Source organism: Lytechinus pictus, chromosome 6 (assembly GCF_037042905.1).
Source record: "Lytechinus pictus isolate F3 Inbred chromosome 6, Lp3.0, whole genome shotgun sequence".
Classification (NCBI taxonomy): Eukaryota; Metazoa; Echinodermata; class Echinoidea; order Temnopleuroida; family Toxopneustidae; genus Lytechinus; species Lytechinus pictus.
Window position 1 is genome coordinate 15,534,522 of NC_087250.1, and position 27,885 is coordinate 15,562,406.

Genomic DNA, 27,885 nt, shown 5'->3' on the forward strand with positions numbered 1-27,885 from the left:
TATCGGAGCTGACCTACTATTGCAAATTACGTCGTTTGTCCAGACGATCGAGAGCCAAGGACGAAACCTTTGTTTTGATTCACCAATTTTCGACAAAGACTTCTTTGTTTTTCTTTATCATGACAGTCATTTGACAATACATATTTCAATTCAATTCAATTCTTTATTCCATTTCCATTCAAAACATAAGACAAAGTAATATAAAGTAGTACAATTCAAGTACAATTTTGGACGAGCATTCTTACTTCGTAAAAAAATACAAAAAAAAACCAGTATAGCATTGAGCATTAATGGAAATTAGGGGGGTCCACTAAAAAGCAAAGCTTGTAAAGTGTGCATCCCCTTGGAAATAAAGAAAATGTAGTGGACTTATTCATATATGCGTATATATACAGGAAAAGAAAAAAAAGAGAAGGAACAAAAAGGTCGAAATCATATTGATGTAAACATAATCATCACTGAACAAATGCAAAGCTATTCACACAAAGAGGTCTTCGCTGTGAAGGAAATATGTTGCGCAAGACAGAAGAAAAAGCAGAAAGAGAGAGGTAATGACAAGACATAGAAGACAAGACAAAACAAGAGACAGGACAGTACAAGACCTATCCTCTGTTCTGGAACCCTATATATAGGTACGCCTCTAACATGTGTAAGCAAAAACAAATCCCTATGTATTTTACAGTGCTGTAACGGTTATTACACTGCGTTCCCTTACCCTCCTCCTCATCCTGTCCCTTTTTTTTTCTACTGAAATTTCAATCCATTTGCATCGAATATGTTTATTACCTTAAGAAAAAAATCTCTTACAGAAAACTAGACACCTGGTATGACCTTCTGCTTGGCCGCTACCGCTTTTTACACCATGGGTGGCAATGGGGAATCCCGGCTCCGCGATATCGCAATCCATTGTATCACAATTACTGCAACAATAACGCATCACAATTTCATAATCATTATGTGAATAGCCGTGAGTATGAGTGTATATCAGCGGGTATTGATATAGTACAATTAAACAATTAGAAAAAGATAAAGTTGACTTCGACTGTGGAAGATAATTCACTGAGCAATATGAATTCTGGAAAAGCAGCTGCTGCTGTGTGTCGTGATAAAACTATCACACTATCCCGCTTGGACCGAAGATTATACAAGTATGTAATGAGTTTTGCAGGTGTGGCGTGTGTGGTTTTTGTTATACTTCTAAGCGGTGAGTATACAAATATACCAGGCTTTGAGTAAGGGCCTTTTCACACGTGAATCTTGAATCATCATTGAATTCAATTCAGATCAGTTCGTTATCAATTGTAGACGGGTCAATATACGACCAAAAATACCCTTACCCGGAACAAATTGCAACAAATGATTTTTCAACGGTTTTCTTTTACTATTCGACCTCAGGAATAATATACTAAAAATCTACCGAAATCCGCATCCGGGAAAGTGGTTATTTTCAAGATGGCGTCCAAGATGGCCGCCATTCACTGGAAATGGATACAACTGACTCACTATCCACCCTAGAATCATATTTCGGTTCATATTCCATGGTCTAGGGAAAAAAATCGTTGATACAGGCTAATGTGAATTATAAGCCCTCCAGTGTACCTGGCAAATCCAAGATCCAAGATGGCGCACAAAATGGCTGCCGTTGGCGGGAAATCCACAATTCATCGAAGTGGCTTTAAGTTGGTTTTCATACAATGGTTTTTAGGGTGAAGTATAGTACATTGGATTGGAACAAGTTACAAGGACAGCCAGTGGTCTGGTGTGTCCAAAATCAAAGATGGCTTCCAAAAGTGGAATTTTAAATGGCTGTTGACAATTAAAAGGGACATAGTTCATTTCATATCCGCCTGGGACATAATGGTTTTTGTGTCTATACCATGGTTAAATGGGTCAAATAATACATTGGGGCAAGTTACAAGGACAGTCAGTGATCTGATATGTCAAAAAATCGAAGGTGACTCCAAAAAATTGATCTTAAAAATAGGCTGCTGGTACTTAAAGCAGACAAATCTCATTTCATATCGGCCTGGGAAGTGTAATTTTGGTGTCTAGTCCACTGGTTTCAAGAGTCAATTAATACATTAGGGAAAGTAACAAGGACGGTCAGTCTCCTGATTTGTAAAAAAATCAAAGTTGGCTTCCAAAAATTGATTCTAAATTTACTGCTGTTACTTAAAACGGACATAGCTTATTTCATATCGGCCTGAGGGTGCGATTTTGGTGTCTAACCACTGGTTCCATGGGTCACAATGATATAACTGGGACAAGTTTTAAGGCCAGTCAGTGGCCTGGTATGACCAAAAATCCATTATGGCTTCCAAAAATTGATTCTATAAGATGACCGCTGATAAAAAATGGGGGTCTTAAATTACTCTTCTTACTTAAAAGTGGATATAGACATGGGTGTCGATCGGTATTCTTGGTTGGGGGGGATGATTGACACAAATGTTCTTGTGGATGGGGATCTTTCAACATTACCCCCACTAAAATCACAAGTTAGGACATTTGGGAGTGGTTGATATGCATGGTGTTCTTGCATGCAGTGGCGTACCGTGAGTCACGGCATTGGGGGGGGGGTACCAGCAAAATTTTTGAGTCACTTAGTGAGCGCGCGAAGCGCGCTCAGTTGCCAGGTATACTGACCTAATAGGGATATTTTAAGGACAGTGCCATTAAACGGATATGTATCTCACTGCTCAAATAATGCGAGCGCGAAGCGCGAGCTGAAAATTTTTGATATGCAGACCGAAAAAGGACATTATAAGCAAATTTTTGTAATCATGATACATACCCGTCTCGCTAAACAAACAATGCGAGCGCGAAGCGCGAGCTGAAATTTTTGTAAATATTTACCCCAAACAAGGACATGTTAAGGACTATATTTTAGGAATCCATTAAGAGTATACATATCTCACCATAGTCATCTAATGCGAGTGCAAAGCGCTTGCTGATTTTGCTACATCTAAACACATGAAGCACTTTTTGTAGTCATTGTAATCATGATAATACGCATCTCACTCATCAAATATTGCGAGCGCAAAGCGCGAGCTGAAAATTTAGGATATTCAGACCTGAAGAGAGGCATTCTAAGGCCTGTTTGTAAGAATTCACTAAGACCATACGATACGTATTTCACTAAACAAATGATGCGATCGAAAAATTTTGATATTCAGATCGGAAAAAGGGACATTTTAAGGACTGATTTTTAGGAATTCATGAAGAGCAGTCATATCTCACCAATCTACTAGTGCGAACGTAAGCACGGACAGGAAATGTTTTATATTAACACCTTAAAATGGGGCAAAAAAGAACCATATGTCACTACATAAAACAATAATAAGTCGAAGTGCGAGGAAATATATTTGGTGTATATTGACTTAAAAACGTTAAACAGACAATGCGAGTACCGGGAACAATGAAGAAATCTAGGCCTGAGCAAAATAAAGTTATGAAAAAAATGTTTCTTATGTATTATAACATAACATTATGATAATATAACATTATAATGAACAATAATTTCTTCATTCGCACTACGTTTCTCTTCCTTTCTCCTCTTTCCCGTTTTTTTTTTTGGCCAGCCGATTGGGGGGCATGTGCCCCCATGCCCCCCCCCCCCCCGTAGTTACGCCACTGTGTTCTTGGAAATTCTTTCATTGCAGTGTACTGTACTTAATTTTTTTTTGAAAATTCAATTTGTGTTACAAGTAAGCCTATTCTAAACTCATACGAAAGAAAAAATGACAAAAATTGTCTGGACCATGTACAAAGTGATCTGTTTATTGGACATGATGTATACAACTTCTCTCTTAAATCTAACCCGACTGGCGATATCTTTTTTTTTTCTTAATGCATGATGATAAAATGCAGATTCGGACAAATTAAGACTAGCACAAATTACAAACTGTGTGGCTTCTCGTGCGCCATCGGGCTTACAGTCATTCCTCAGACGATTTTAACCTGGATTTTAACATGATTTAAATGCTTTATAAGTGCATAAAATAAAAACAATCAAAACTCAATTGTCATGTTATGATATTTCTCCAACATTTTCTTGAACCATCAGTGTGTAATATCAGCTAATATATGTGTTAAAATGAAATTTGCGTACCGCATGAGTGTGCTCATATAGAATGCAAAACTGTCATCCCTTTCCAAACTCAAAAGAGATTTCTTTTTGCCAAAATAAGAAAGAGCCAATCAAGTTTAGTTATTCAAGTCCATAACAATAACAAGAATAACATGAAAAAAAAATCCGATGTTCATATCCGAAGATACGCTTTAGAGAGAAATGAATGATTATTCTTTCTGAAACCATTAATTGATCTCACTTATTAAAAAATTGTAAGAATATGATCATATTACCACTGGTGGGATGGAACACCCTATCAACAAAAGTTGTTTTTCGTCGGGGTCCTTTTATGTCATGTGTTACAAAATATCATATACGTAAACATTTCATTCTTTTTCATCTTGAACCTCCACCCATCTGTTTAAAAGTCCTGGAAAAGAATGTTTTTATTTAATAACAATATACACAAATTGCGAGGGAAACAAACTGATTGATGGCATACTATAATCATCATGATCAAACCTTTACATTTTTTCATCATCATTATTATAAATTTTCTACCTTAAATTATTGGGGGGGATGATAATACAGGCCATCCCCCCCACTTGAAATATTGGGGGGGATATATCCCCCCCACCCCCCCCCCCCGTGATCGACACCCATGGATATAGAACATTACAAATACACCTTGGGGATATTATTTTGGTGTCTACACTAGGGTTCCAAGGGTAAAGAATACTTTGGGACTGTTTACCATGATATGCAGAATATGCATTTTGCCTTAAAATCGAAGTTGGCTTTAACAAAATAATGGGTTCTGAAGTGAATGCTGTTACTTAAAATGGATATAGTTCATACAATATCCACCTGTGAGAAATAATATTGGTGCCTACATTCAAATGTACAGTATATGGATAAGTTATCATATTGTTTCATGAGTTGGTAACAACACCCATTTTGATGAAATTTTAGAATCCGCCATGGATTTAAAAAAAAATGGAATACTAACCATTCTTGCTACTTGTCCGAATGTAATATTTGACCCTTCATACCACAATTTAGACATCAACATTATTTCTTACAGATAGATATGGTAGAACTCTGACAATTATTGAGTGATATGAGTCGTTTTAGATGCCTTTTTGAAAACCCTCTCGGATTTTTAAGGCAAACTGGACAACTGCCTATATGTAACCAGTCCAAACGTATTATTTTAACCATGACACCATAGTGTAGACACCAAAATCATATCTCCTTGGTGGATTTTAAATGAACTATGTCCATTTTTAAAGAAACAGCAGTCATTTTAGGCTCCGATTTTTTGGAAGCCATTTTGGATTTTCGACACAATGAACCACTGACTAATTGTAACTAATTTTCTGACTTTTAAAACCATGGTATAGACATCAAAATCATATGCCCTTGACGGATATTACATGAACTGTGTCTATTTGTAAATACCAGCGGCTAATTTATACTATTTTTAGCCACTGTGGACTTTTGGACATACTTGACCACCTATCGTCCTTGTAACCTATCCCAATGTATTATTTTGAACCATTTACCAAGGTATAGGCACAAAACTCATATTCCCGGATATTGAACAAACTATGTTGGGGTTTTTTTTAAATAGCAATAGCATTTTTTATTTCCATTTTTTAAGCCATCTTGTTTTTTTTTTAGCATACTGGACCACTGACTGTCCTTGTTACTTGTCCCAATGTATTATTTGAGCGTTGAAACCATGGTCAAACCAAAATCATATCTCTCAGGTGGATATGATATGAGCTATGTCCATTTTAAATATTAACAGCAATTTTAAACTCCATTTGGAAGCCATCTTCGATTTTTGGACACACCAGACAGTCCTTGTTACTTGTCCCGATGTACCACTTCACCATCAAAACCATTGAACAAAAACCAAATTAAAGCCACTAAAGTAAGTACTAGATGAATTTTGTATTTTTTATCCTACGGCAGCCATTGGGCGCCATCTTGGATATTCCTGGTACACTGGAGTGCTAATATTCACTCTAACTTGCATCAATAAATTCTTTTACCCACTGGACCATGGAATATGAATCTACATAGGATTCTAGGGTGGATAATGATTGAGTTATATCCATTTTCAGTGAATGGCGGCCATCTTGGACGCCATCTTAGAAATAATTACTTTCCCATGTGCGGATTTTGGTAGATTTTTAGTATGTTATTCCTGATGTCAAATACTGCCAGAAACAGTTGAAAAATCATTTGTTGCAATTGTTCCGGGTCAAACCATATATTGACCCGTCTATATTGCGCAAGATTGGCTTCATAAGAAAATATCTCAACAGAGAAAATTGTAAATTCAGTCATTTCTTCACGATTCGGGCCTCCTTTACAACTTACCAGATTCTCAACGAGGGAAATTGCAAAGGTTGCAAAATGCAGGTGCGCGTATTTTAACTCTATCTAGCAAGCACCGCCACATCACCCCTATTGAAACTCTTCACTCGTTGCCCCTTAAGTCTTTAAAATCCTTCTTTGATTTTTCATATAGTCAATGGAACTTCCACCAGTTACAATAAGTCTTTGATGCATAATTACCAACCCTCAAGAAATTTACGATCCTCATCATCCAATCTCTTACAATTCCAGTTTATGCGGGGAACGGATCTTTGCGCATGCAGGGCCCAACCTGTGGAACTATCTTCCATAAAGTTTGAAAACCCAGACTTTAGTGACCACAAGGGCAACCTGAAAAGATACCTGTTTAAGAATACTTTGGATAGACATTGACTTATTGTAAAGACGTGAATTATATGTAAATAGTTTTTGTTGCTCTGCTCTGAAGCGCCTTGAGCATCAAGATGGACAGTGTGCTATACAAATCTCATGTATTATTATTATTCGTCTTTAGAATCATCAGACCTTTCACACGTTCACTCGAAAACCGTGATTTAAATTCGAATTCCCGAGTGAAGGCGGTATGCAGGGACCTGGGAACGATTTTTTCAGTGGGGGTGCTGAAATCTCTCCTCAGAGGTGGGGGGGGGGGGGGGGACAGACACAATTGAGTTTAACATAATTACACACACACACACACACATATATATATATATATATATATATATATATATATATATATATATATATAAATATATATATATATAAATATACATATATATGACAGTCCTTCTATGCATTCTTCTTATAAAAGAACATAAATATATAATTAGATAATTCGAGCGCGAAGCGCGAGCTATTTTTTGTGGAAATTTCATGTATTTTGTCCTGAAAATTGAACATTTTGAGCAATGTTTGTGGTCCAAGATGCGTATGTAACAAATAATAATTGTGAGCGCGAGCAGATATTTTTTTATATACGCTCTGGCCTGATCGAAAGGGACGTGTTATAAGGACTGTTTTGCAGTTACCCATGAAGACGATACATATATCAACAATCAAATAATGCGAGCTGAAAAATTTGACATTCCGACCTAAATACTGGACATTTTAAGCACGTTTTTAATTATGAGCAGGATAGGTATATTTACAATTGATGCGAGCGCGAAGCGCGAGCGGAAACAAAATTGAGATTTCAGACCAAAAAAAACGAGAGATTCTAAGTACTTTTCTAATCATGATGAGTATAAGTATAAAACTATACAATTGATGCAAGCGCGAAGCGCGAGCGGAAATAAAAATGAGATTTCAAACCTAAAAACGAGACATCTTATGCACTTTTCTAATCATGAACAGGATATGTATATAACTATATAATTGATGCGAGCGCAAAGCGCGAGCGGAAACAAAATTGAGATTTCAGACCTGAAAACGGGACATTCCATTCATGTTTTGTAAATCAAGAAAATGATGGGTAATTGGATATATTCTTAAATTAATAATGTGAGCGCGAAGCGCGAGCAGAAAATTTTTGATATTCTGATCTGAAACTCCACACTGAATGTAAAATGGTTTGAACAGATAAAGAAAACTCAGACGAACATAAGAATAAAGATTTGATCAAAATCAGACAAGGAATCACAGTTATTGCATTTTAAAGATTAGCATTATTCCCCACTTGTTCTCTTGTATTTTATTATATAAAATTAGGTTTATTCAATATTTTCCTTTCAAGAACCAAAACAGTTGAATTGACAACTGATTTAGTCCATTAGATATTCTTTGCTGCAACTTATTTCATTATAAGGGAGACATATCATTCATTCTGGTATGAAAAAAATGAAACAATTTTGATTCCACAAGGAACAGCTAGGATAGTGGGGATGTGACAGCATCAGCCCACCTATTAAATATTCATGACGACATGCATATCACCATTTTCATAAAATATTGCTAAACTTTAGAATTAAATAACTTAACTAATCGTTATCAGATTTTGATAAAATGTATTTATTTTAATAAAATGTATTTGATATAAATATTTTCAGCCCGGAGTACCCCCCCCCCCAAAATCAAGCTGGTGAAGCTGCGTATCTGAATAAAACATGCGTGCGCGTGTTTAGAGTTAGACCTATATAGTATCCGGGCATTCTAAATACATTTTTTATGATAAAAATCAATAATGCGAGCGCGAAGCGCAAGCAGAAAACATTTGATATTCCGATCTGAAAGAGAGTGAATTTAAACACTATTTCAAGTAATGTGTCAGAAAATTCTGAAGTGGGGGGGGGGGGGGGTTCTACAAAACGTCGTTCATTTTCATTACATCTCTGTCATTTATCATACCTACCACTAGATTTCCAGGAGGTGCGCTGCCTATATATATAGAAAATAACACACGCAGCACCCCCAAATTTTGGTGTTGCTTCACCCCGAACACCCCCGCTTCCCAGCCCGTAGGGCCATGGGGCAGGGCGAAAAAGACTGTGAAATTTGATTTCTATTACTTGTAATTTTTACTTGTAACTTGTAATTTTTGTATACAATACACGGGCGGTCGGGCGCGCGCTCACTTGATTCGACATAAAACCTGGAAGTTTCAACCACCCCAGTGTGTATCACGTATTGCGCGCGACTTCGTCTGTATCGGAGTGGCTGCCCCGCTGGAGCTTGATTGAGTCGCGTTTAATATAGGAGGGATGTTATTGGAATATGTGAAAGACTATATAAATGATTTGCGATTGTCTGATGTGATAATTATGTACATTATAACATATTTAAAAAAATACAGGGGGAACCTAATTTCGTGGGGGTGCTGCCTATGGAAAATAATACACGCAGCACCCCCAGCACCCCCGCTTCTCAGGTCCCTGGCGGTATGTGACCTTGATGACTTGTCAATCAAAGCATTGCATCGCAAATAAAAACTAGGTGACTGCATGACAATTGCATTATCTACGGAAGTGCTTAAATGGTCATGTAAGCTCCGCCCCCAAAAGATGTTTTGGAGGTCAAGCCTTTCACACGCAAAATTCGCACGGTAATTTGAGTGAAACTTTACTGGAATTCACATCAGGAGTAGAATTTGAATTCGTGATTGTGATTAGCCTTCGTGATTCTAGTTTAGTTTCACACGTGCTAAAAAGTCGTCATTAGCCTCATTTTTCACTGGAATCATCATTCAAATTACGGGATCCAATTCCATGATTTTTCAAGTGCACTGCAAAAACACCGGCGTTGTTTTAACACCAGCCCGGAATCTATATGTCCACACCAGAGAAGTGTTTAACAACACCAGTTTGGTTTTGGTCTAACACCAGATAGGTGTTTATACAACACCAATTAGTATTACAAACAGCATCGGTTTGATTCTAAACTGGTGTTGTTTCAATACTTCTCTGGTGTGGAAATATATTTATAGATTCCGGACCGGTGTTAAATCATGGACCTATTCTAGTAGGTCCATGGTTAAATCAACACCTGAGTTTTTGCAGTGTGCCTTTTGGGGATATTCTTCAGCTTAAACATACTTTATAGACACTATGATTACATACAGTATTTAGTGTTTCTGTGTTAAACTGTGTTTAATAATTTTTTTTTCAATCTGCTAGGTGGTAAGAATAAAAAACAAACAAACCTTTGTCTCATATCTCATTGTTTTCTTTAGTGTACTCGGCTGTGATCTCATATTTCTACTGGAAAGGTAGCAATGATAGCAATCCAAGTGAGTATGTTCATCTTGTTTAGGGTGACATTTATGATAACTGTGCATAATACCTCCAGTTTAGATTTCTATTTTTAGAACCCCCTCCCAAACCCAAGGGCGGAAATCTCTCCCCAAAGGTAGGGAGCTTAGGGGATGGAAAATTTGACAAGCAAAAGAAAGAAAGAAACAAAAAAGGTTATCACGCCAAATGTTAGGTGTTTTTCGACCAAAACAAATTTGACAAGCAAAAAAAAAAGAAAATAAAAGAAGGTTGTCACCCAAAAAGTAAGGTCATGTCGTCCAAAATACATGTATTATTTCCATTTGAAAGATGTTTTTTTTTTATCATAAAAGACACAAAAATAGTAGGGGGACATTTAATATTGTGTCCCCCTACTATTTCGAGCAGAGGGGACACGTACGTCCCCCCTGGGATTTTCGCCCATGCCCAAACCAATATAACTCTTAAGGAAAGGAAATAGATATGGGAATCGTAACTCCCAAGGAACAAGTAATTTTGCTAATGTTGCCACTTAAATCTGTAGTTAATGAATGTTTAGCTGGATATAGAAAGGTCAACTGTAATTTTTTTTTACTGCCCCAGGAAATCGTGGAACATCAAATGGTTCTAATGAATTTTACTGAATAGGCACAGTGGCCAGCAGAGAAAAATATCTTTAAAAATGCATAAAACAAGAGAATGGTCAAGAGAGAGAGAGAGAGAAATATCAAAGGTGATGTAAAAAAATATTGAAAAACATTTTTTTTCTGTATATCAGTATCAATTGCAATAAGGCTATAAACTGATCAAATAAGATAGCTCTATTTTATTTGGCTCTTTTATGGGATTTCCGTCAACATTTCATTGAAGATTGATGACACGCATGCACTTTTAAACAAAATGATCAAAACTTTAACAATAGTTGTTAGACTGACTGGCATAAACATCCCGCTTAGATTTTAAACAGCGTTTTTACAGTTTAATAATGATAATAATAGTTATAATAATGATTATATAGAAGTAGCAAATGTAGCATTATTACTAATAGTATGAAATGATGATAAACCCACGTCTGACGTCATTGGTTTATGTTTATACCAAATCGAAAAAGGTACCCAGCATTACTCCAAAGAGTAATCTATTTCGTCCATTTCGATATTTCAATCGTGATGGTTTTAAGGAGAAAGGTGGACTAACAGACTGGCATAATGTCTTTGCATTTGGAGATATTGATGGCAAATTTACTGTATTTAAAAATATGTTCATTGTGTAAGATTCTACTTTGTTATTTATTGTGTATATTTTAATGTTTTTTATTAATCTGATAGACAGGGCCCCTTGGCAGACCAATACTCGATATTGAAAGGGCATAAAGGGCTACACTGTATAAAAAAGTCCAAATACAAAAAAAATGGAGGGATTCCCCAAATGCTAAAATTACATGTCATGGTGGGGATTCCCCACCGCCTAGATGAAAGAGGGTCAAATGACCGAGAGCTTGATTGATGGGTTCATGTCTTTTTTTTCTGGAAGGTCTGAATAAATGGAAACTCAATAAGCGGGATGCAAGACTTGTAGTGTTTCGAGATATTGATGGAAAATGGAATGTATTTAAAAATATGTTCATTATGTAAGATTCTACTTAGTAATTGATTGTGTATATTTTAATGGTTTTTTTAATCTGTTTAGACAGGGCCCCTTGGCAGAACAATACTTGATATTGGAAGGGCATGAAGGGCTAGCCTGTATAAAAAAAACAAATAAAAAAAAATGGTGGGATTCCCCAAATGCTAAAATTACATGTCATGGTGGGGATTCCCCACCGCCTAGATGAAAGAGGGTCAAATGGCCGAGAGCTTGATAGATGGGTTCACGTCTTTTTTTTTTCTGGAAGGTCTGAATAAATGGAAACTCAATAAACGGGATGCAAGGCTTGTAGTGTTTGGAGATATTGATGGAAAATGGAATGTATTTAAAGATATGTTCATTATGTAAGATTCTACTCAGTAATTTATTGTGTATATTTTAATGTTTTTTAAAATCTTTTTAGACAGGGCCCGTTGGCAGAACAATACTTGATATTGGAAGGGCATGAAGGGCTAGCCTGTATAAAAAAAAACAAAAAAAAAATGTTGGGATTCCCCAAATGCTAAAATTACATGTCATGGTGGGGATTCCCCACCGCCTGGATGAAAGAGGGTCAAATGACCGAGAGCTTGATTGTTGGGTTCACTTCATGTCTTTTTTTTCTGGAAGGTCTGAATAAATGGAAAATCAATAAGCGGGATGCAAGGCTTGTAGTGTTTAACCTTTCTTGGGCATCAACCTTGTATTACCCTTCTCAGGGGTGGATCCAGGATTTTCCAAGGGGGGGGGGCACATTTTCCGAGAACAATTTTGACAAGTAAAAAAAAAGTCTTCACTTTCAAGGGGGGTGGCTAACTTATATTCTAATGGCATTAAGTTGCATTACAAATTTTAATTGTGCCTGTCAAAGAGGGGAGGGGGACACGGGCCTGCTTTGCCCCCCCCTGGATCCACCAGTGATCCTCCTCCCCTCACACTTTCTTACTTTACAACAGTGTTGTGCATGGTGCCGTAATGCCCGGCCTTGGCCTTACGCTTAAGGCGCTTTAATCAAAGCCTTGAACCTTGAAAGGGCCTTGGTCTTGTCATTGAGGATTTGGGGCCTGAAATTTCAAGGCTTTTTCAAGCAATTTTGTACTTTCAATTGTTTTTCATGTAAGTGATTATACATTTTCTAATTGTTGTGTATATTCAAGGACGATAATGGCCTATACTACTAGTCAGCAGCAGCAGCATATAGTTAGTGGATTATAGCAGTGTCACGAATTGTAGTTATCACTGTTATCATCACAGCAAAGAAAACATTAATGAGGAAAAAATGTTGACAATGGCACTGGTAATGTAATAATGACTAATGATTATAATAACAATTGATAATTACATTAATAACAAATATGATAATAATAATGATGATAGTAATAATGATAATGATTATAGGATGAAAATAATAAAAATGAATCTAAACATGATGATGAAAGTAATAATAATGATAGATCTGACTGCGATTTCGACAATAATTATCATAATTTAAAGCATACCTAACTCGAAAGAATTATAGCAAGGTTGCATGATTTTTATACTATTAGGTTTTTCCTTCTTTTATTTCATTTAGAGTCAAAAGGGGCATATTAAGCTTTCGATCCTAGCAGAATCTTCGTCGGAGGCAAAATGACAAACATATAAAGTGGAACAACCATGATATAGACCACAGACATGCAACAGCAACACTCATTTTATTCAGCCAGCAAAGATGATTAAAGTTTTAATGACAATTAAAATTGGATAAACTTAAACACAATCTTCAATTCTGTCGTATTAAAAATGACTATGCCAATAGCATGATGGGCCAAAAATTTCGAGGGGCCAATATTTGCATGTTTTTTTTTTTCAAACAAGACACCCTCGTGACCATGCATTGACATGTTTTCAAATATTTTTCCACAACTCTGAAAAGTAAAAAAAAGGATAAATGACCCGAATTTCTCATTTATTTAGCCTTGCCAACTCTGCCCACTCTGAAGAATGCACCCGAATTAGTCAGCGTTGCGAACTCGTTTATTTCAGTGGGATGGAATCTTAATTACACTGGTGACGGTCCAGTCTGTGGGTCCAACGTCTATGTCCAACATCCTCTGTCGACATCGTGGTTGAGTGTCGGTTTTGTTCCCGTTGAAGAAGATGTATCCTACTACCAATTCGTGATTGACCGACTGGACGCTGGGACCACATATGGTATTAGTGTACGTCTTCTCCATTGCTCGGGGAAAGAAGGGGCAGCAAGCCCCGAACTATCCGCGTCAACACAGAATTATGGTAAGTTGATTTCCCCGCCCCTTGTGCGTATTGGTCCGTATTGCGAAGTTGGATTTGATTTAAACTCTTGTCTAAATTTGTGCAGGCATTTTATCACACAAAACCGCATATACGCTTGCTATAAACAGGATAAATTATTCCAGTAAACGGACGATTGTATAATAAGCATAGTAGCATAAGGACCAGAAAATGCGCTCTTTGAAACTGGCCACTTTAAACCTGTAAACATATGGTATGCCAATGAAAAGATACAGGGGGGGGCGATTGTAATTGAGCAAGGCTGGAAAGCGACCGAGCACGAAAATTCGGTGTTCATTTTCCCCAAATCGGACCAAATCATTTCGAATGAACATGCTATACGACGGGTACGAGTAAAAGTTCGTTTGTATGTTTTTACCAGAGAAACATAATAGGGCGTTTCGACGGATTCGAGAACTTAAAAAAAATGTATTGCCAAACTCCCTTCATGACAAAACATAATCAATCAGTCTTTGTCGAAAACAGAAGAATCAAAACAGTTTCATCCTGGACCCTAGACAAACTACATTATTTTGCAAGTTTTCGTCAGCTCCTTGCCGTTTCACCAATTTTCGACAAGCCTCCCAGCTGTTCTTTATCGTTTGACGTGACGGGCATTTTCAATACATTTACTCTGTCCTTGGATCCGTCCCCGTTACAATTGCGAAAACACCCTATTGTTCTCAAATCAGTGACGAGAAAATAACGAACTAGTATTTTAGCTGTATTTATATCACTTCGATTAAATGCATGTTTTTTTTTAACCAACCACACAAAACTAGATAACTAACCTGAATTTCTCATTCATTTAGGCTTGCCAACTCTGAAAAATGCACCCGAAGTAGTCAACGTTACGAACTCGTATATTCAGGTTCAATGGCATCTTAATTACAATGGTGACGGTCCAGTCTGCGGGTCCAACGTCTATCTCCAATATCCTACGTCGACATCGTGGTCGAGTGTCGGTTTTGTTCACGTGGAAGAAGATGTACCCTACTACCAATTCGTGATTGACCGACTGGACGCTGGGACCACATATAGTATAAGTGTCCATCTTCTCCATTGCTTGGAGAAAGAAGGGGCAGCAAGCCCCACACTATCCGCGTCAACACAGAATTATGGTGAGTATAGTATGTGCATAATGGTCTGTTTTCCGAAATCGGATTTGATTTGGTCTAATGTTGTGTTTTAATTATGGATAGCAAGTTGTGACATAAATATCTAATACAGGTTTGATATATAAGAAAGACACTGACTTCAGAAATAAGGACAGAGCGTAAGAACTATACCAGCTCTCTCCTATCCTGAATGAGATGAGGGCGGACAAGACCGACTGGCCCGTCCAAAATGGCCCAAAACATCGAAGAAAGGTCTACACCGTAAACCTAATCGCACTGGAATGTGACTGAGGTATAACCTTTGAAACATGCCAAAAGCCCTCGGTTATTGTGTTCAATTCTTACTAATGTCTTCAATCATGTCAATGTTATTAGTATAATATTTTGAAAAGGAAGTAAAAATAAATTTTCTTGTTAATTTCATTTACTAGTTTTGCCTAGCTTGTACCAACTGCCTAGTACAAAAGCATCGGGAACAACCTATGCTACTATCCTGTGGCAAGATGAATACGTCGGCGATGGCCCAACGTGCGGCTATGCAATCGACAGGAGGTGTATAGGAGATGATGTCACGCCTTGGAAGACAGCGGGTTTTGTGCCATTGGAACCGGGACGACAGTCAGGAGAACAGCGTGTCTTCAACCTAACTTGCTTAGAACCGTCTATGGACTACCAGGTCTCAGTAAGACCTATCTTTTGCGATGGCGCAAGGACTATTCAAGTTGGAGAAGGGCCATTATTGTTTCTAACGACTTCCACAATCGGTAAGCTTATCAAACATTATCGGCCTATTAGTTACCTCTGCCACAGTTTCGGTAAAAGGCTAATGTGGTCATATTTATTATTGTAACAATAATAATGATAATCTTTTCACCAGTAAAACTGGCCACATTAAAATTAAAGCATGATAGGCCAATACAAAGATACAAAGGTAAAAACGACTGTAATTTAGCAAAGGTGCAAAAAATCTGGAAATAAAGAAAATAAAAATGAATGAATTACCTGAATTTCTCTCTTATTTAGTCTTGCCAACTCTGAAGAATGCATCTGAAGTATTTAACGTTACAAACTCGTATATTTCGGTGGGATGGAATCTTAATTACAATGGCGACGGCCCAGTATGCGGTTCCAACGTCTATCTCCAATATCCTACGTCGACATCGTGGTCGAGTGTCGGTTTTGTTCCCGTGGAAGAAGATAAATCCTACTACCAATTCGTGATTGACAGACTGGACGCAGGGACCAGCTATGGTATAAGTGTCCGTCTTTTCCACTGCTCGGGGAAAGAAGGGGCAGCAAACCCCGAACTGTCCGTGCCAACACAGAATTATGGTAAGTTAGTTGTTCCTTGACAGGCTTAATTAAAACTCTGATCTAAAGCTGTGATTTAATTATAGATAGCCAATTGTGACATGCATCTCTGATAACAGGGGTTCAGTTTATCAGCACATTTGAGTCCCAAATCATTCGTGATTGTGTGGAAACGGCGTCGTCGATATTTAAGAATTAGGAAAGAGCAAAGCAAACATGAGATGTACTAGTAAACAATGTACACAAATTTAACATGTTTGGCTTCCCAAGATATTTCTTGGTTAAACTGACGTCTGAATACGGGCCAATATGTTCCAGTGAACTACCCCCCGTGGGGATTTTCAGTGGTTCCCTAAATTATACACATTACGCAACAAACCATCCACTCCCATCCTCTTCTCCCTCCGACAGAATTTATTGACGACTGCTATTTCCCCCCTGATGGTTTGGGGACATATGCCCGGTTATAAAATTGTTATATGGATCTTGATTGGCTGAAATATATCACATGACTGGTCATTTATTCCAGTTATTAACAAATTTGCTAATGACTGCTACTAATGACCATGATTGACCGGTCATGGTTTTCAGATGAGGATAGTATGAAAAGTAGACACGTAACTTTGCTCGGGTATATGGAATAACTGCTGACTCTTCCTAGCCTTTGAAGAAACAGTCCAAAAGTCCCTCGGCTATGTGTTAAACTCTTTCTGATACCCTCGATCGTGTAAATGACGTGTAGTAATATGGATGATATTAATTTAATTTTACTTTCCATTTCATTTATAAGTTTTGCCCAGCTTGAACCAACACCCTAACACAACAGCATCGGGAACAACCTATGCTACTGTCCTATGGCAAGATGAATACATCGGCGATGGACCTACGTGCGGTTATGCAATCGATAAGAGTGGTCTTGGGGGTAACGCCACGCCTTGGATGACAGCGGGTCTTGTGCCATTGGAACCAGGTCGACAGTCAGGAGAACAGCGTGTCTTCAACCTAACTGGCTTAGAACCGTCTATGGACTACCAGGTCTCAGTAAGACCTATCTTGTGCGATGGTGCAAGGATTATTCAAGTTGGAGAAGGGCCGTTATTGTTTCTAACGACTTCCACAATCGGTAAGCTTATAAAACATTATCGGCCTATTAGTTACCTCTGCCACAGTTTCGGTAAAAGGCTAATGTGATCATATTTATTATTGTAATAATAATAATGATAATAATAATAATAATAATAATGATAATAATAATAATAATAATAATGATAATCTTTTCACCAGTAAAAATGGCCACATTAAACTTCAAAACATGATAGGCCAATGCAAATATACAAAGGTAAAAACGACTGTAACTTAACAAAGGTGCAAAACATCTGGAAATAAAAAATAAGAATGAACTCCCTGAATCTCTCTCTTATTTAGTATTGCCAACTCTGAAGAATGCACCTGAAGAAGTCAACGTTACAAACTCGTATATTCATGTTGAATGGAATCTTGATTACAATGGTGACGGTCCAGTCTGCGGGTCCAACGTCTATCTCAAGTCTCCTTCGTCGACATCGTGGTCGAGTGTCGGTTTTGTCCCCGTGGAAGAAGATGTATCCTACTACCAATTTGTGATTGACCGACTGGACGCAGGGACCAGCTATGGTATAAGTGTCCGTCTTTTCCACTGCTCGGGGAAAGAAGGGGGAACAAACCCCGAACTGTCCGTGCCAACACAGAATTATGGTAAGTTAGTTGTTCCTTGACAGGTTTAATTTAAACTCTGATCTTAAGCTGTGATTTAATTATAGATAGCCAATTGTGACATGCATCTCTGATAACAGGGGTTCAGTTTATATGCACATTTGAGTCCCAAATCATTCGTGATTGTGTGGAAACGGCGTCGTCGCTATTTAAGAATAGGGAAAGAGCAAAGCAAACATGAGATGTACTAGTAAACAATGTACACAAAGTTAACATGTTTGGCTTCCCAAGATATTTCTTAGTTAAACTGACGCCTGAATACGGGCCAATATGTTCCAGTGAACTACCCCCCGTGGGGATTTTCAGTGGTTCCCTAAATTATACACATTACGCAACAAACCATCCACTCCCATCCTCTTCTCCCTCCGACAGAATTTCTTGACGACTGCTATTTCCCCCCTGATGGTTTGGGGACATATGCCCGGTTATAAAATTGTTATATGGATCCTGATTGGCTGAAATATATCACATGACTGGTCATTTATTCCAGTTATTAACAAATTTGCTAATGACTGCTACTAATGACCATGATTGACCGGTCATGGTTTTCAGATGAGGATAGTATGAAAAGTAGACACGTAACTTTGCTCGGGTATATGGAATAACTGCTGACTCTTCCTAACCTTTGAAGAAACAGTCCAAAAGCCCCTCGGCTATGTGTTAAATTCTTTCTGATACCCTCGATCGTGTAATTGACGTGTAGTAATATGGATGATACTAATTCAATTTTACTTTCCATTTCATTTATAAGTTTTGCCCAGCTTGAACCAACACCCTAACACAACAGCATCGGGAACAACCTATGCTACTATCCTATGGCAAGATGAATACATCGGCGATGGACCTACGTGCGGCTATGCAATTGATAAGAGGGGTCTAGGGGATGACGTCACGCCTTGGATGACAGCGGGTCTCGTACCATTGGAACCGGGTCCAGAGTCTGCGGAACAGCGTGTCTTCAACCTAACCGGCTTAAAACCGTCTATGGACTATCAGGTCTCGGTAAGACCTATATTGTGCGATGGTGCAAGGATTATTCAAGTTGGGGAAGGGTCGTTATTATATCTGACGACTTCCACAATTGGTGAGTTTATCAAAAAAATTAGGACTATATAAATTCCTTCCTGCCAAAATCTCGGTAAAATGATATGGTGTTGGTTTAGTAGTGGGTACTAATATTATGCCATCTTTGAAGTTACTTGCGACTTTACGCACAACTTGAACATGTTCTTAGGTTAGGGTACCACGTAGGGATATATCATTTAGCACAAGAGAGGGTCGCCATTCCTTAGATAAGGTTATTCGTAACTGACGAAAAGATTTTTAAAACACCGACCAGAAAATAATGCCAAGGAATTGGCAAAAAAAAAATTACCACTGGTGTATGAAGATGACGGAATTATAGGGGAACTGGTCCGCCAAACACTCTACAACCAAGAAAAGAAAAAGGAGAAAGGTAATGAAAAGGCAAGGCAAATGTTAGGATAAGATTATTTCTTGCTATTTGACAGTATGTCGAAATATATCGCAAAATAATATTTATATTTTCAAATGGCAAAAATCTTAACTCGCTGAACCCTTCGCTGGCTACGTTTTGTCACCATGCGCCGATCTGAAGTGCTACCTCTGATTCTTTTTCCACCATTACGCCACTGAACGTTTTTTTTAAATCGCCATCACCACTCGCAACACGTCCTTCATCATCATTAAGATATCGCTATCATTATCAATGATATCGTTTGGTTAAGTTGCTGTCAGATGCCCCTGTGGAAACCCCTCTCATTGATCTATTTTTGAAATCTTTATTATGAAGTTTGCGACGTGATTTCGTGATGAAATACACGTTCATTTTATCCGAAAATGATTAAAACTTCAAGAATGGAATAAAAATATCGGGCTTTAAAAGCTTCCTATTATTTGCTACCGGTTTCCATCATTTTATAGAACTTCCGACTTTGACGACAGCCCCTATTCTGACCAATCTTTCAACGTCACACGTGGTCTTTGAGTGGAGTAGCGAACACCACGGGGATGGTCCTGTCTGCGGTAACGATATCAACCTCAAGAAGGTCGTCGACGATGACAACGAACTGTGGTTCAGTGTCGGGTTCGTACCGGTTGGCAGCGAGCTCGAGTTTTACATCGGGCACCTCGAGGCGGATACCGATTATCTAGTTGCAGTTTCGGTCATTAATTGCTTATCCGGTGAAGACGGTCCACGACGGCCTGTGTTATCATTCAGGACCATCGGGCCTGTGACGAAGGTGATTTCTCCAGCAGGTACGTGTGTTATGTTTTAATTTGCTTAGCCTTTAGCCAAGGTTCTTGGTGCTGTTATGTCCCTTAACACGGCCTATATGGATTCGCCTGAAAGCGTAGATCAATCGTGCAATGAGCGGGGATGAGCGCCGTGGCTCGGTCTGGCGATCACTGCAATTAGTGCACTCTGCTTTAGTCTATTTTCGAACCATGTTTTGGCATGACAAGCAGAGAACTTGTCCAAAGGCTATATTTTGCTATTTACTCAGTCAACTGAAGCACTTACAAGTATAATAAGCCAAATGTTAACCCACCATTGCATAGAATTCATATGTGCAACAACTGGGTCCCATGACATTCATGCTTTGCCCAATCATCTGTACCAGTATGCTATCAGCCAATCAGAACGATTTTGGTAGTTTTAAACTGTCATAGCAAATTTGATATTATAACAAGATTTGTGAAACGGGCCTCAGATATTTGATTTACAGTTTTACCCGTCGGGATAAAATTAATTTGTAATTCAGTAATGAAATATCAAACTTTAAATAATTCATTAAAAAATATAGTGAGTAATTTTTCTGTTAAAATGCTATAATCACCACGCAGACGAGTGTTTTTTAAAGCCGATAATCTTTTGCCAATATACTTTTAATAACAAAAAACAGCCTTTGTCGAATATCGGTTAATCAAAGTAGCAGTATCGTCCTGTGCCGGCCGCACAAAAACGTTGTTAGCCTAACGGAGCGCTAACAGTAATCCCACTATCCCAGTCACATCTTTCGGATTGTGAAGTCAAAACATTTATTTCAATGTGTAAGTAATGCATTATTGTAACATTAGGCATCGCCGCAACATTACCGATTGTAACATGGCCTCTGTTAGCGCATTGTTAGCTCTAACAACGTTTCTATGCGGTCAGTACTGCATTCTGGACAATCGACATATTTTTAATTTTTCGTCCAGTACGAATCTTCAGAAAATCTTCTTTCCCTTCCCGGTCTACCAACTTTCGACAAAAACCTCTCAGATGTCCATTGTCATTTGACTTGCATTTTCAAAGAAATTGATGCGTTGTAGAAAGCGTCTGCGTATTAATTGCGAAAGTATGCTAATACTTAGCAGCAGGTATAATTGGTAAGGCTAGACTAAGAAGGCACCCAGGTAAAGTTGTACATAAAATGCCTCAAATATTTTATTAATACCATTTCGTGGCTAGATGAGTCAGATCAATACAACTCTCAATATGACCTTGTTTGCCTTCAGCAGTGCCAGACATGCCAGATGGAACTGATATCACTGAAATCCCGCCAGCAACAGCGACATCTGCCTGCCCGAGTGTGAACTGTACAGAATGCGGTGACTGGAAACTGGCCTTTACTGTCGTAACTGCGCTCCTTTTCCTTCTAATTTAGTACTTGTTTTGAGGTAAGTAACACGCATGTTTCATTGGAGGAACTCGGACACCCCCGATTAGCTAGCTGCTTCAGTTCTTAGTTTTGGCCTCAGGCGTCTCGTCCTTAAGCCTTGATCTTGAAGCTCTAAAATACGTCCTTGCCTGATTTTTTAAAGGGGAGCGAACGGAAAAAGAATTGATTATATGTTGTCTCTCATTGATTGAGTGTTAAAGAGAGCTAGGCTTGAAATATACATTTTGAGATAACTAGAGGATAAATTGGCCGATAGTTTTACACGTGTAGAGAAACGAAGATGGTTTTGAGAGAAAAGGTACCTGTTTTGCTACTTGGTAATGCACTCATTGTGATTTGAATGTATTGAGTAGTGGTGTGTTTTCCGGGCCTATATCGTAAGACTCAACTTCCCAGAAGGTTCCATAATTGGTAATGAACCTATCCAGATACGATTTTGATAATTTGAGGTGGCGCTATTAGAAGCTGTTGGTTCGTATGCCCTTTTAATTGATTAGCTTACGCGAAGAGCTGCAACATCAGTAGCAAAAGTAGGCCTATACTGTTTCTGATAAAAAGTAGGCATGTGAATGAACATGAAAAATGGGCTAAATGCCACTGATGCATTTTCATATTAGTTTATTTATGATTAAACATTAGCGAATGCAAAATTTAATACATAATTTAATGAATAAGTGAATGGATATAATTGAATAATACGTGCATGGATCAATTATATCAATGACTTAAATGCATTCTTTGAATAAAGAAGTTAGTGAATAAAGTGATGTTCAATAGTTGTCATCCACTTTGGAAGCTAAAAGATGTCGATACATATATCATAGATTATCATTCGTTTTGTCTTCTCAGTTACATCAAATTTAAGCAGTGAATTAAGGATGACCAACGATCTACGGAAATTAACGTTAGCCCGTGCACCGTTGCTACCATACAAGCACCACACAACATTTATGCTGAATACAATGATATCGAGAACACTTACGAAGAGGCTGGAACAAAAGGCCATCACATTGGTCTGAAGTGGCGGAAATCATATAAATGGTTTACCTAAGAATGTTTCTATCTTGCTTTCTTTCATTCTTTCTTATACCTGTGTAGACATTTTTGGGTAAACACAGAGTATCAACTGGAAGGGGAGGGGTGGTTGCTACATTAAGATTAACATATATTATGTAAGATAGGGAGATTTAGAATGTGAGGAGATTGAACTGATGTGGTTAATAATAAAATGGCACCAAAAGCAGTTCCATTTTTGTTGGAGCATTATATAGAAGACCGCCCAGTGATGTAACATATTTCTTCATTAAACTCGAACAAAATTTTGATTATTTATTTTCTATTACAAACAATGTTGCTGTTTTAGGGGATTTTAATTGCAATATGATGACAAGCAACCGTTTATCAAATAAAGTAAACGAGTTTCGTAATAAGTTTAATAATTATGCGTCAAATCATAAATTATTATACTCGCATTTCACCCCATAGCAAAAAACGTATTTACTTATTATTGGTTTCAGATACAATACCCTGTTTAAAATCAGGAGTTCAAACACTAGGAATCAGTGACTATTCTTTGGTCTATCTTGTATTACATGGAAAGGCTTCACTGTTGAAACCTCTTGTAAGCAAATTATGATTATTCAGAAATTTTGATGAGGAAAAATCCAATGAAAAATTGAATAAATCGATTGGACTGAATCTGAAAATCTTCGGAACAACTTTAAATCTATCTTTATGAAAGTAAGTGATAAACACGCCCCGTACGTTTCAGTTCGTCGTGAACAAACAGCTGCACCATAGCCTAACGCAGCCACAATGCGTAGTCTTTGCCAGATCAGACGCATCGCTTGCGTTCAGCATAACAGCAAAGACAATAACTGCAGCCTCCGCCTAGATTATAGGCTAGGTGTACCATGGATCAATGATGACTTCATCATGTCAGCTAGACAACGGGATTACTCTATAAACCCAAAACCTTCTATGCTGGGAATTATTTTTAACATTCCTGCAATACAGCAAATATTTTATAATCTGAATAAAAGACTAAAAATGAATTTATACCAAAACGAATTGAAGAAATGCGGAACTGATGTTTGCCAAAATTGGCGAATACTAAACATTTTTATCAATTAAAAAAGAAATAGGAGAAGTGAAGATAGTTAAAGATGACGTATTGATTACAGACGAAAATATTATTTTTGAAATTTGAATATAAGTTATTTAATGAATTTGCAACGAACCTAGCACAAGGTATTCAGGTTGCTGCCAAAAAAGTTAATAGTATGAATACGTTGTTCCCAACCGAACGTTTCGTTTTTTAAGAAATAAAATAAGAGTTTGTACTAGAATAACTGCAAAATATTGATATTTAAAAAAAGGCATCTGGGGTTGATGATCTGCATCTAAAATTGTTGAAAATATATGCTCTTCATATCGCCAAACTGCTTACAAAATTATTTAATAAGTCGCTCCGAACCTGTCGAATTCCAAAAGAATTCAAGAAAGCGAAAATAACACCAATTCACAAAGGAGGTACTTTTGAACCAAAGTATTACAGACCAACCGACACTATCTAAAATATTAGAAAAAAAAACAGTCCAGCAACAACTTTATGCTAATCAAAATAAAAAGACCTTCTATGTGATCGTCAGCAGTGGATTCTGGACTCTTCATTCAACATCTACCTGTTTGACAGAAATAGTTGATTTTATTTTTAATAAAATGAACTCTGGTCGAATAATAGGGGTCTGTTCTTAGACCTACAGAAGGCGTTCGATGAAGATTTGATACTTGACAAGATGTATTACTATGGTATAAAAGAATCTGAACTACTATGGTTTAAGATGTATTTGACTGAAAGACAACAATGTGTTATAATGAAAGGAGCAACAAGTTCCTTTTTAAATGTGAAAACAGGTGTCCCTCAAGGGTCCATACTTGGGCCCCTGATTTTTTGTTTATATGTCAACGATTTAGGAACCTTATCCCTATATAAGAACGATACAATTATGTTTGTTTGCAGACGATACTACTCTCTTTAATAGCTAGAATACAATGATTAGCATATTACAAAGAAATTTGCAATACGATCTGGACTTAATTGCGAAATGACTCAATATTGATCGCATCTATTTACACCCACAAAAGACTAAAATTTTGATTCTCAGTAATAAACGTAAATACAAAATAAAACAATCACATTAAAATTTGAGAATACAACTTAGGAGCATGTTGATAATATTAAATACCTAGGAATCATTTTCGACTCTCAATTAAGCTGGTCTTTACATGTACAGTGCATTCCTTGTAAAATATCACGTTCTATTGCTTGCATAAGAAAAATTAAACATTTGATTAAGAGAAGTCATTTGAGACAGTTATACTTTGTACTAATGTTGTCATATATTGACTATTGTTGTACAGCGTGGGGAAATTGTTCGAAAAATAATATAACCTGATTACAAAAATTGCAGAATAGATATGCTCGGTTGGTTTTGAATACTGAATAATCAACTTCACAATATTCTTTGTTAACTACACTTGACTGGCAATCTGTTGAACCGAGGATTAAATACCAACAATACATTCTAGTACTAGTATACAAAATTTGGAATGACTATGCACCAAAATACTTGAAACCATTATCTGTATTAAACGACCCATGATTGTTTATAATACGAGACATTCCGCCCAAAATCGTTTACATATACCATACCCTAAATCCCCTCAAAAAATAATTCTCATTCACTGCAAATTCTATATTCAATAAATTACCATTGTCCGTAAAAAGCTCTTAAGTCCCCAAATAACTTCAAAAACTTTGCAAAACTTTCACCAACATGCTCTCACTTTACAACTTGGCTCAGTTTGGGAGTTGTCTGGTTTTTAACGGCGCTCTCGTAAAAAAAAAAAAAAGAATATATGCGCCAATCAAAATTATTCTAACATATCAAAAGATGTTTTGTATTTTATTATTTTCAGTAGATACGGCCTTATATTTTAAGATTTGAGAAGTATAAGGCCGTTGATTGGAGTGAGGGGGAGGGGTAGTATACCACCTGCACTTAATTACGGTTTATCTTTATGTTTTTGTTTATGTTTTCAGTTTTGATTTATGTTATTTACTTTCGTTTCATTAATGTTCTGTTATCTATTCATTTACCATGTATATAGTCTGCTATTTATTTCATCATGTTTATGTTCTTTCATACGTGGAGGGCTCCATTGTAAAACAGTTGTTTTAACTGAACCGGGCTACCCTCCACTGTTTTATCGATTATGGTAAATAAAACTTCTTTTTCTCTCTCTTTCTTTAGATACGTGTCCCTGTACGTTTTGCTACTGTTCAAGACTTTGGAAATAACATACATGTACATAGATCATGAGGAACATTCTGTTCATAGCTACATTAATAACACATTTGCAAAATATCAATCTTACACCAGTGTTATGTATACCATATATGTGTATAAATCTGCATAATTTATTATGGTATATAATCAATTTGAATTTTTTAACAGTAACTAGAAATGATAGGTCTTTAGATCATAGTTAGTTTATGGGCCTGTTTTTCACATTGTAAATCCTAATCATTTTATTTAACGGTAAGAAAGAGTGGTATGAATAAGGGTTGTTTTAAAACATTTTGTATTTTACCCCCCCCCCCCCTTCATTGTGAAGTTTTTAGATAATGCAATCTAAGCTTTTGTTTTCATTTTCAAGTAAATTTTAATGTTATTACTCCCTCCATTTCCATGATTTTAGCCAGACTGTATACGGTGCAAAAGCATTTCTTCGAATATATATCTCTCGCTTTAGACCTTATGCATTTACGTCATCAGGCCACCATTATCTTGCACGCGTTGGTGATCTGCATCCGGTGGCGCTTCTCTGACAAATCCGTTTATACGCGTATTTCCTATAGTATCCTCCGAGGGAGGGCGCTGTGAGATCATGACATTGTAATATGCATAGGCCCGTATTCTGAAGTCGGGTTTAATTTAAACTCTGGTTTTAAGTTATGGTTTAACTATGGAAAGCCGTTTCTTACATAAATCTCTAACAGTACAGGTTTAATGTATCAGCTCATTTGACTCCCAAAACATCATTAACTGCCTGGGAAGGATAAGTATGACAATTGTCTTCACCATTAAATAATTAGTGAAGAGCGCAGTTAACATGAGAAGCATTCACTGTAAAATAAACTTTGAAACGTTTGGCCTCCCATAATTTTAGCACAGAGTTAGACCATGGTCTAAGTTAAAACCAACTTCAGAATACGGGCCTTAAGGGTTACTCCCTACCAATCACGTCATCAGGGATCTATGTAGAGATCCTGTGTCGCACAGTTTATCCACAGAATGTTCACAGTGTGTGTCCACACACAGCAAAAACTGCGGTGTTAACCGGTGTACATAGAGGACCACACCAGTGATTTTACACCGGTGTTAAATTGACAGTGTTAGTTTAGCACCTATAGGTGTTATTGCAACACCGTTGGTTGTTACATGTACACTCTTTGGTGTTATATTCAATCTCTAGGGTGTAATTTCAACACCAGAGGGTGTGGTCCTCTATTAACACCCACTGGTGTCAGTTTTAACACCACAGTTTTTACAGTGCACGGCATGGTCGTATAGTAGATTTTGAAGATGCTATCCGTTGAAATGCTATTAGATTTTACAGTGTGGAGAAAGTTCCTTACTGTTGACTCCTCCACATTGTAAACATTGTAAATGTTTACAGTGTGTTTACATAGTGACCTCGGTGATTATTAGATTCAGTGTTACCATGGTTACATATGTCTGTCTCTCCGTCTTTGTCCCTCTTATCCCCTCTCCCTTCCCCCTCTCTCTTTCTCTCTTGCCAGTACTTTACAATATGATGCGTATTTAATTCTTATAGTATTTCCTGAAAAAATCATCTAGATGCTG

General features: G+C 37.4%; 1 protein-coding gene across 2 annotated transcripts; it reads left to right on the plus strand.

Annotated features, from left to right (window-relative positions):
- Nucleotides 1-26,267, plus strand: LOC129263236 (uncharacterized). 2 transcript variants are annotated; one of them, XM_064101036.1, is made up of 12 exons: nt 1-1,204; nt 10,125-10,181; nt 13,747-14,064; nt 14,895-15,203; nt 15,632-15,964; nt 16,224-16,532; nt 17,302-17,634; nt 17,937-18,245; nt 19,015-19,347; nt 20,208-20,543; nt 21,789-21,950; nt 22,802-26,267. In XM_064101036.1, the coding sequence occupies exons 1-11, from the start codon at nt 1,069-1,071 to the stop codon at nt 21,935-21,937; spliced, it is 2,922 nt and encodes a 973-aa protein (XP_063957106.1). In that variant the 5' UTR covers nt 1-1,068; the 3' UTR covers nt 21,938-21,950; nt 22,802-26,267. The 2 variants fall into 2 exon arrangements, with proteins under 2 accessions (XP_063957106.1, XP_063957107.1); XM_064101037.1 differs by having other exon boundaries at nt 21,792-21,950.
- Nucleotides 26,268-27,885: the final 1,618 nt, after the last annotated feature.

Coding starts and splice junctions, on each gene's coding strand:
- LOC129263236 (XM_064101036.1), top strand. CDS start 1,069: ATGAATTCTGGAAAAGCAGCTGCTGCTGTGTGTCGTGATAAAACTATC. Junction 19,348..20,207: donor TCTGACGACTTCCACAATTG/GTGAGTTTATCA, acceptor ATCATTTTATAG/AACTTCCGACTTTGACGACA. Junction 20,544..21,788: donor GAAGGTGATTTCTCCAGCAG/GTACGTGTGTTA, acceptor GTTTGCCTTCAG/CAGTGCCAGACATGCCAGAT.